Raw genomic sequence first — 10,000 nt, forward strand, 5'->3', positions numbered from 1 at the left:
ACAGCTTGCCCTGATCCAATTCACAACGACCGGCTGCCTCTAATTTACTTTAACAGTCTCTACAAGAGAGGTTTATGCGCCGTTGTATTACCACTGATTTCCCAAAGGAGAGGCTGTCATTTGGAGCTTATCCCTAATCTACACCAGGCACATAAACAAGAGCCTGTACTGCACTCTCTCCTCTCTACAAGTCAGCACCAGGAGAGAGATGGGGAGAGAGAGAGAGAGAGAGAGAGAGAGAGAGAGAGAGAGAGAGAGAGAGAGAGAGAGAGAGAGAGAGAGAGAGAGAGAGAGAGAGAGAGAGAGAGAGAGATAGAGAGGGAGGGAGGGAGACAGAGATCAGGTGAAAGAGAGAACCTGTAATTGAAAAGAACAAGGAAAGCTGGGGAGAGAGAGAGAGAGGGAGGGAGAGAGAGAGAGGGAGAGAGGGAGGGAGAGCAGAGAGAGAGAGAGAGAGAGAAAGAGAGAGAGAGAGAGAGAGAGAGAGAGAGAGAGAGCAGAGAGAGAGAGAGAGAGAGAGAGAAAGAGAGAGAGAGAGAGAGAGAGAGAGAGAGAGAGAGAATATGGTCCTCTAATTGATAAGAGAGAGAGAATTTGTCCTCTAATTGATAAAAAAAAGTCTGGGCTGGCACGTACGATTCATTATGCAGATCCTCTCTGCTGACCCTCTGTCTGCTTGTGCTCGCTATGCTGATGCCAATGCTGTTCTTTGGTCTTTAAAGGAAGCCATTGTGGAGGAACAAGAAAAGAAGAAGGATACCAGCCTGTAAGTGTGTTGTGCCTGTGTCTCTTCAATGCCCTTGTCTTACAGCACTTGGAGTGCACGGGGAACTATCAAGGCTTTTGGCCATGGGCAAGCCCACACAGTCAGTCACCAGCTCATTTTAGTCTTTGAGTAAAGAATAATTACCTCCCTCCACAATGATCACTCATCCCATAAGGAAATAAGTCTAGGCTGCCTCTGGCAGCCGTGCCCAGTTTCTAGTGCTGCTACTTCAGATCCTTCTGATTTATAAACACCATCCGAGTCTATTGCAATCCCAGCAGAGTGTGCGTGGTGGAAAACATTTGGCTATAACTCATAAAAACGGCCTTTTACTACGGGGGATGGCTGAAGCTAAATCATGATCACACCACATTAAATAAGATCAGCACTCTTGAAAATACACACAATTATTTCACATTCCCTCACATGCATGCACACGCACACATTCGCGCACGCACGCACTTACATACGTACACACACACACACACACACACACACACACACACACACACACACACACACACACACACACACACACACACACACACACACACACACACACACACACACACACACACACACACACGTGCGCACACACACACACACACACACACACACCGTTCTGTGTTATGTCTATATTTACCTTGGCAGTATAAAATCATGAGTCTAGCTGGCACCCTGGACCACTGCCAGCCGCCTTCATCGCCAACCCACCTTCATGTTCATGTAAACCCCCTGTATGCATAAGAAAATGGGCAGTCATGGGTAAGCTGTTAGGGCGTCAGACTTGTAGCCCAAAGGTTGCCAGTTCGACTCCCAACTCGCCAGGTTGGTGGGGGGAGTATTTAACCAGTGCTCTCCCCCCATCCTCCCTGAGCATGGTACAGTCCCGCCGCACTTCTCCCTTGGGGTGCCAATTGGGGGCTGCCCCCTTGCACGGGTGAAGCATAAATGCAATTTCGTTGTGAGCAGTGTGCAGTGAACACTTGTGTGCTGTGGAGTGCTGTGTCACAATGACAATGGGAGTTTGAGTTTCCCAGTTGGGCTTTCACTTTCACTTCACTTTAAAAGAACTTCCTAACAAGCAAGGGTAGCCTCTTTGTGGAGATGGGCCTGCGCATTGCTATGACATGAGTATTAAACAGATAAAGACTACAATTGTGGTCACTATTAGTTTATAACAGAGGCTCTGTGCAAAGGAGTCAAGAACTTATTTTTTACCTTTGTCACCTGACATCAACAATATGAACTCATGACCAGGGATTGAATATGTGTATTATGTTCATGCTTCCATGTGAACACTGACCTGTTGCATTACATATTGTCCCCCTCACTCCTTTACAGGGCAGTGTTGATCAGTCTGCGGATACTGGCCAACATCCTGGTCCTGCTTTCTCTCGCAGGCAGCATCTACATCATCTACTTTGTTGTGGATCGCTCTCAGAAACTGGAACAGGAGAAGCCAGAGCTTACCCTGTGGGAGAAGAATGAGGTAAAACTTAGAATTAAATTGAATCCATTTGAATTTTATTCAGAAGTCCCTTGCAGTCTATTTTTTATTACAGTATATCACGAAAGTGAATACACCCCTCACAGTTTTGCAGAGTTTTGAGTATATCTTTTCATAGGAAAGCATTACAGAAATGTAACTTTGACACAATGATTAGTGACCTTTTAACAACATATTTAACCGCTTAAATTTCTTGTTCACTCAGAAAAAAACAAAATACAGCCATTAATGTTTGAACATGTACTCACAAAAGTGAGTACACCCCAGATTAAAATCCGGTAGAGAAGGGGCTATGTTGGCTCGAATTGTCTCGAAATGAAACTAAATGAAAAGGGATGACAAGGGAGGTCATCAGTGTGCGTTTCAACCTTTCTTTGCATTGAACTTTTAAATTTTGAGTCTGCATCTGGCTTAAATAGATTGGTGTGAGATTTGAATGCAATCCTATGGAGAATATCATGATCTGCTTCAGTAGTCACAGTGCATGTTGACATGCATGTTTCTTTTAGGTGTATTTCAGATTGCCAATGTTGACAGCATTCATGTATCCCCAAACCATGTCAGTCCCACTACCATGCTTGGCTTATGAGAGGATACACCTTTTTTGTAAAACTCACTTGTTTATCACCACACATGCTTGACACCATCTAAAGCAAATTTGTTTATCTTGGTCTCTTCAGACCACACGACATGGTTCCAGTGATCCATATCCTTGGTCTGTTCATCTCTCTTGAGACCAAAATAAACAAATTTGCTTTAGATGGTGTCAAGCATGTGTGGTGGTAAACAAGTGAGTTTTACAAAAAAGGTGTATCCTCTCATAAGCCAAGCATGGTAGTGGGACAGACATGGTTTGGGGATGCATGAATGCTGTCAACATTGGCAATCTGAAATACACCTAAAAGAAACATGCATGTCAACATGCACTGTGACTACTGAAGCAGATCATGATATTCTCCATAGGATTGCATTCAAATCTCACACCAATCTATTTAAGCCAGATGCAGACTCAAAATTTAAAAGTTCAATGCAAAGAAAGGTTAAAACGCTCACTGATGACCTCCCTTGTCATCCCTTTTCATTTCGAGACGATTCGAGCCAACACAGCCCCTTCTCTACCGGATTTTGATATGGGGTGTACTGACTTTTGTGAGTACATGTTCAAACATTAATGGCTGTATTTTGTTTTTTTCTGAGTGAACAAGAAATTTAAGCGGTTAAATATGTTGTTAAAAGGTCACTAATCATTGTGTCAAAGTGAAATTTCTGTAATGCTTTCCTGTGAAAAGATATACTCAAAAATCTGCAAATCTGTGAGGGGTGTATTCACTTTCGTGATATACTGTATTACTCCTATTGTCATACACAGTAGATCTTTCAGATAAAAGTCTGCATCACAAGCTTTCAACAACCCCACTTTGTCAGTAGAGAAGAGATAGTAAACAAAATGTATGTCTGTTGATCAAGTCATCATGTCATGCTTTAGGGCTATTTTTTATCTCTGTATGTCTCTGACCTTCTCTGTACCAGGTGAGTGTGGTGGTCTCTCTGATCACGATGATCGCTCCGTCTGCTTTCGAGCTGGTGGCCCAGCTGGAGATGTACCACCCCAGGACCAGCCTCAGGTTCCAGCTAGCCAGGTGAGAGACAAAACCAAAACACTTCTGCTTTGTACCGCCGCCCATTCAGTCTTTGCTGAAAAGACCCAACCGCAACATTGCTATGACATTAACAAGAACCTTAAGTAACAGATCAAGACTGTCTTTACAATTTTGTTAACAGTAAGGTTATAACAGAGGCTCTGTGCAAAGGTGTTAAGGCATGTATATTAGCTGTTTCCAGAATGGCAATGCCCAAAACGTAATGCATTACTATAAGCAATGTGTGATGTCATAGTGGTGTAGGACTATGATAATAAAATCTATTTTCAACTATTTTTACATTGTGGTGCTACAGTAACATTAAGCCATTATCTCAAACTCATGTCAGTGGTTCGTAAACTTGTAACAGGTTGAGATCCACTTCTATCCTGTTGGGATACTGAGGAGGAAAACTGCTAAGGGTTACTTTAAAGTATGAGACTTACCTGTACATTATTGGTGATTAGTGAGTAGAAAAACATGAATGAAAAAGCTGTCATAGCTTTCATATATAATTGTAGTCCTAAACTATGTCATAAACCTGTCAGTATATGACACACAGTCATTGACCTGACCTCTAGAGTTAAAAGGTTGGCCATTTGCTCTCAGTTAACATGTGAGGTGAGAGAATAAATCTGTACTCCTCTCTGGGATATCCTCCAGAAGTCTGCGCCTTCACCAGAGCTGCTGTTGTGAAATTATGTCCTCGCTAGTCTACTTTAGGAGTCAGCACTGTTATATTTATGAATCGGTGCCCTTGGGAAACTCAGCAAAATGCTCAACTCTCAAGAATGTTTGAATATATTCTGTTCCGGTATTTTGCAGTATTTTTTGCTCTCTGGTTGAAGTCAAGTACATAAAACCCAGAGTGATGAAACAAGGAGATGTTTAAGAGATGTGGAGTTTCCTGCTGGTCCCACACTTTAAAAAAATGCTTGCTCATGTTCTCATTACATACTGTATATTAACATAGCCTACCATCAGCAGAAAAAAATATATCACATTTATAGTTGTGTGTATTTTGTATCATGTCAAAATGTGCAGTTTTCTGTATATTTTCCATGTAAAAGCAGTATTTCTAAGTGTAGTAGGCTATCTTAAACATATTCTCAGAGAGGAGTACCACTCTGGATTTGCCTAAGGCAATCTCAACCTTATGGAAGTGCACTGAAGTGTGTAACATTTGATGCATGTTCTATCAATTGATGCTTATGGGTTATGTTCACACTGAATGACACATCACAAAGTCTGAATCTGAAAGAGAGGATTTGACTGATGTTTATATTTACCTATTTAGGGTTTTGGTCCTGTATTTGGGGAATCTCTACAGCCTGATCATCGCTCTCCTAGATAAAGTCAACAGCATGAGCATGGTAAGAGGATAAACACCAGTTTAATACACTTTTCAATATGTCTTCTAAAAGCTTTGAATTAAAGTCAGCAATTATTTCCTATAATCAATACTGACTTTGTCTGTATATATGAGTACAATATACTGTAATAGACTCAGTATAATAGTCTCTTCATGTTTGTGCTTCTTCAGCCATCACTGTCATAGTGTCCATTTAATGTTTTATCAACAAATGATAGACAACCATTTCACTGTATAGGCCTACCGTATATGTGTATCAAATGTGTACATAGCCTATATATCCATGTCCAAATTCCCATAGAGAGATGTTCTGATGTTATGCTCTTGTGTCCCAGCTTCCTCATGCTCCAGCCAACTGGTCGGACTCCACTGCCTTTCTAGCCACCGTTCTGCAGCCAAATGAAGACAACCTGTCCACCAACATAACCAGCAACCTGACCAGTGGCCTGCCCACCAGCCTGCCCAGCAGCCTGCCCACCCACTTGACCAGCAATCTAACCAGCAATCTGATCACCATAGTGCCTGACATCACAGAGTCCAGGAACATCACCATGGCTGCCTTGGTGTTGGACATCGCCAGTACCAAGAGCACCACGACTGTGGTCCTGAACCAGACAGCCCCTGACAACTTTTACAAGAAGTACCAGCAGGACCAGTGCTGGGAGACCTATGTGGGGCAGGTGCAGAATTTGGCTCATTTTAGAATAGAATAGAATAGAATAGAATAGAATAGAATAGAATAGAATAGAATGATCCCAATGTGCAAACCAGTTGATTTTGAAAGCACCTCATTCCTTAGAATTGTATGGAATCATATTGCCCCCCTCCCCCTCTATGGAGGGCTCTGTCTATTATATACTAGATATGGGTTTTTTTCTGTCCAGGAATGTCATCATGGTTCGTTTGGATGATACAGAACATGATATACAGGGAAGAGGAGCATGCAGTGTTGCTATTTGAATGTTGTGTTATACCATTTGTCTGATGTGTGAGAGTTTCATATTGGTTCCTGAAGCTCTCACAGAAACATTATGCGTGATGAAGAGCCCAGCTGAGCTCAGCCAAGCCCTCAGCAGCACACGCCAAGCACAGCCACTCAAATGCTTCATCACAATGCATTTTCAGCTCACCGAAATAAAATGACTAGAGAGCCCATCAGGCGAGTTTTAAATTGCAACATTAGCAGCCTAGCTTGGGGAAGAAGAGAAACACATGAGAAGAAGGAAAACAAGTGCTCTGGTGATATTATTACTTTTTGTATGGTGCACATTGAGATGAGCTGGCTCCAACTACTGAAATCACATTTATTCAGACTGTGTTTATGACAAACGTGGTTGGCAGTAGGCACAAGGTACTTGAGCGCTACAGGGACAAGTGAGGCTGGCCTTTTTTTAATGAGCTCTTCACGGAAAGGACAAATCCACCCACGATTTCCTCTTTGATTGTTTATTTATTTATTGATATGTTTGGTTTTGGTTTGTTTGATTGTGTGATTGTGTGATTACTTGTTGTCCCCAGGAGATGCTGAAGCTGTCCATCATTGATATGATCTTCACTGTAGCCAGCATCCTGCTGATTGACTTCATCCGCGGCCTGGTGGTGCGGTACCTGAGCGACTGCTGCTGCTGGGATCTTGAGAGTAAGTTTGTAAGTACCAAATTCCTGTGCACACTTTTTTTTCAAACATTTCTTTATTAAAGTTTTCAGTTATTAATACAAACATAACCCCAAAGCCAAGGCACATACAAAACAAATAGACAAACAAATACTACTACTACTACTAATAAAAAACAACAACAAATAAACAAATAAATCATTAAAATAAGCAAAACCCCCACCGCATCCCAGCCTTCCTGTGCACACTTAATTATGTGTCTGTGATTAATATATACATATACAGCACTGTAATAAAGTAATTAAGAAAGTTTGTCAGTACCAAAGTACAAATTTATTTTTGTGAGTAGATCATTATTAGACTACCTTCTAAACTCTGTCATTGATTGCAACAGACGTTGTCGGGTTCATGAAAATGCTCATTCTTTTACAGCCTGAATACGGGGAATTCAAAATAGCAGAAAATGTGCTCCACCTGATATACAACCAAGGAATGATTTGGTATGTAACACTTCAAGGCAGCAGTGCAGGAATTGCAGTACACATGTGCATGGATTATATTGAATGAGAGTACGTATATCATGTAATTTATGAAGGAAATTCATACCAAATTCATTATATTTTTCATCCCATTTTTGGTTCATATAATTACTTTGTACTGGAAGTACAAATATTCTGTCTTGCAGATGTTCTGTGGTTGTAATTTGTACAGCTGTAATATTATTCATAGATTTTATTGAGTATTTAGAATTGCTTAAGCAGATGCCTCTACGGCCTACCTCATTCTAACCTCATTAACATGCACACGGTTAAGTGTGTGTGTGTGTGTGTGTGTGTGTGTGTGTGTGTGTGTGTGTGTGTGTGTGTGTGTGTGTGTGTGTGTGTGTGTGTGTGTGTGTGTGTGTGTGTGTGTGTGTGTGTGTGTCTGTGTCTGTGTCTGTGTCTGTCTGTGTGTGTGTGTGTGTGTGTCTGTGTCTGTGTCTGTGTGTGTGTGTGTGTGTGTGGCTGCCCACAGTGGTGTGTCCTTTAATGGAGTGACAGTTGGCCTGAGGAACGGTATGTGTGTATGTGTGTGCAAGTGTGTGTCTGTGTGTGTGTGGGTGTATGAGCGGAGCTCCATTAAGGGCCAATATAAATTCCCTGCTGTCGTCCCTTCAATTGCTGCCCACCCCCATACTTCTCTCCTGCTCTGCCCATCTCATTCTGCCCCCCCCACACACACACACACACACACACTGATCCCATGTAACCCCTCCACCTCTTACCTACCCTGCTCTCCCCTTAATCTCTCCTCTCCACTCCTCTCCTTACTGCCCATTCCCCTCATCCCTCCACTACTCGTTTCTGTGCCCTTTTCCTCGCCCCCTCGCCCCCTCTCCTCATCCCCCCTCCCTCATGCCCTGGTCTACTCCCCTCGTCCCCTCCACTTCCCTCCCCCTCAACCCCTCGACCCATCACCTCTACTGTCCCCCTCCCTTGTACCTCTTCGCTGCACACCTCCACTGTCCTTGTTCCGCGTTTCCTCCACCCCCCCCCCCATGCTCCCTCTCCCCTTCGACCCCCTCTTCCCCCAGGATGGGGGCGTTCTTCTCCCCCTGTCTGCCGGCGTTCAACGTGATGAAGCTGATCGGGCTGATGTACCTGCGGAGCTGGGCCGTGCTGACCTGTAATGTTCCCCATCAGCAGGTCTTCAGGGCCTCCAGGTCAGTGGCCAGCCAGTCCAGCTCATTATGTAGGCATTACTCTTCTGCACTATACCACCCCACTATATATACCGCCGCTCTCCTCTCTGGCATTACTCTGCACTACACCACCCCACTATATACACCGCTCTCATCTGGCATTACCTTGCACACCACCTCCCTATAGACCGCTCTCCTCTGACATTACCCTGCACTACACCACCTCACTATATACCGCTCTCCTCTGACATTACCCTGCACTACACCACCTCACCATATACACCGCTCTCCTCTGGCATTACTCTGCACTACACCACCTCACTATATACACCGCTCTCCTCTGGCATTACTCTGCACTACACCACCTCACTATATACACCGCTCTCCTCTGACATTACCCTGCACACCACCTCACTACTATATACCGTTCTCCTCTGGCATTACTCTGCACTATACCACCTCACTATATACCGCTCTCCTCTGGCATTACCCTGCACTACATCACCTCACTACTATACACCGCTCTCATCTGACATTACTCTGCACTACACCACCTCACTATATACCGCTCTCCTCTGGCATTACCCTGCACTACACCACCTCACTATATTCTGCTCTCCTCTGGCATTACTCTGCACTACACCACCTCACTATATACCGCTCTCCTCTGGCATTACTCTGCACTACACCACCTCGCTAAATATACACCGCTCTCCTCTGACATTACTCTGCACTATACCACCTCGCTAGATATACACCGCTCTCCTCTGACATTACCTTGCACTACACCAAGGTGCCTCTCTCTTTCTTCTCTCCTTCTTTCTGTCTCTCTCCCGCTTTTGCTCTGCCTCCCCCCACCCTTCTTTGTGGAGGATGTAATAAAGAAAATGTGGAGTGCGGAGCGGTAAGTGCTTTGGTACAATGCCATTAAACAAAAAATGTGTCTTTTGCGAACAGACATATTACGCTGAAATCTATCTCAGTATGTGCACCAATTTCTCTTTTTTACATCACGGGAAAGCTATTACTAAGCTATACTAACAAAACTTGCCGGCAAAGAAATGCTGGTCAGCAAAGTGGTTCCCTTTTTTATGCCACTTTTCTTCGAACTCAATGGAGAGTGGGAGAGAGAGAGAGAGAGAGAGAGAGAGAGAGAGAGAGAGAGAGAGAGAGAGAGAGAGAGAGAGAGAGAGAGAGAGAGCAACAGATGGAGGGAAAGAGAAAGAGTGAGAGGAAGATAGAGATGTTGAGAGAGAGAAAGAGAGCAAGAGAGAGATTGGTGAAAGAGAAAGAGTGAGAGAAAGAGAGAGATGTTGGGAGAGAGAGTGAGACAGGTTGAGAGAGAGAGAACAATAAGCACATCGCCCCCTGATGAGTGGCTGTGCTGTCCTGCTCTGCTTTGCGCTACGCTGGCTA

General features: G+C 43.7%; 1 protein-coding gene across 1 annotated transcript in view; it reads left to right on the forward strand.

The window, feature by feature from the left end:
• Nucleotides 1–10,000, forward strand: part of LOC134438635 (transmembrane channel-like protein 3) — a 22,504-nt gene that overhangs the window by 7,511 nt on the left and 4,993 nt on the right. Inside the window, exons 9-16 of the mRNA XM_063188246.1 lie at nt 723–766; nt 2,111–2,258; nt 3,807–3,916; nt 5,214–5,289; nt 5,624–5,968; nt 6,807–6,935; nt 7,336–7,403; nt 8,477–8,605. Coding sequence (XP_063044316.1) covers nt 723–766; nt 2,111–2,258; nt 3,807–3,916; nt 5,214–5,289; nt 5,624–5,968; nt 6,807–6,935; nt 7,336–7,403; nt 8,477–8,605 — 1,049 coding nt within the window. The remainder of the gene's footprint in view (nt 1–722; nt 767–2,110; nt 2,259–3,806; nt 3,917–5,213; nt 5,290–5,623; nt 5,969–6,806; nt 6,936–7,335; nt 7,404–8,476; nt 8,606–10,000) is intronic.

Source organism: Engraulis encrasicolus, chromosome 22, assembly GCF_034702125.1.
Source record: "Engraulis encrasicolus isolate BLACKSEA-1 chromosome 22, IST_EnEncr_1.0, whole genome shotgun sequence".
Taxonomy (NCBI): domain Eukaryota; kingdom Metazoa; phylum Chordata; class Actinopteri; order Clupeiformes; family Engraulidae; genus Engraulis; species Engraulis encrasicolus.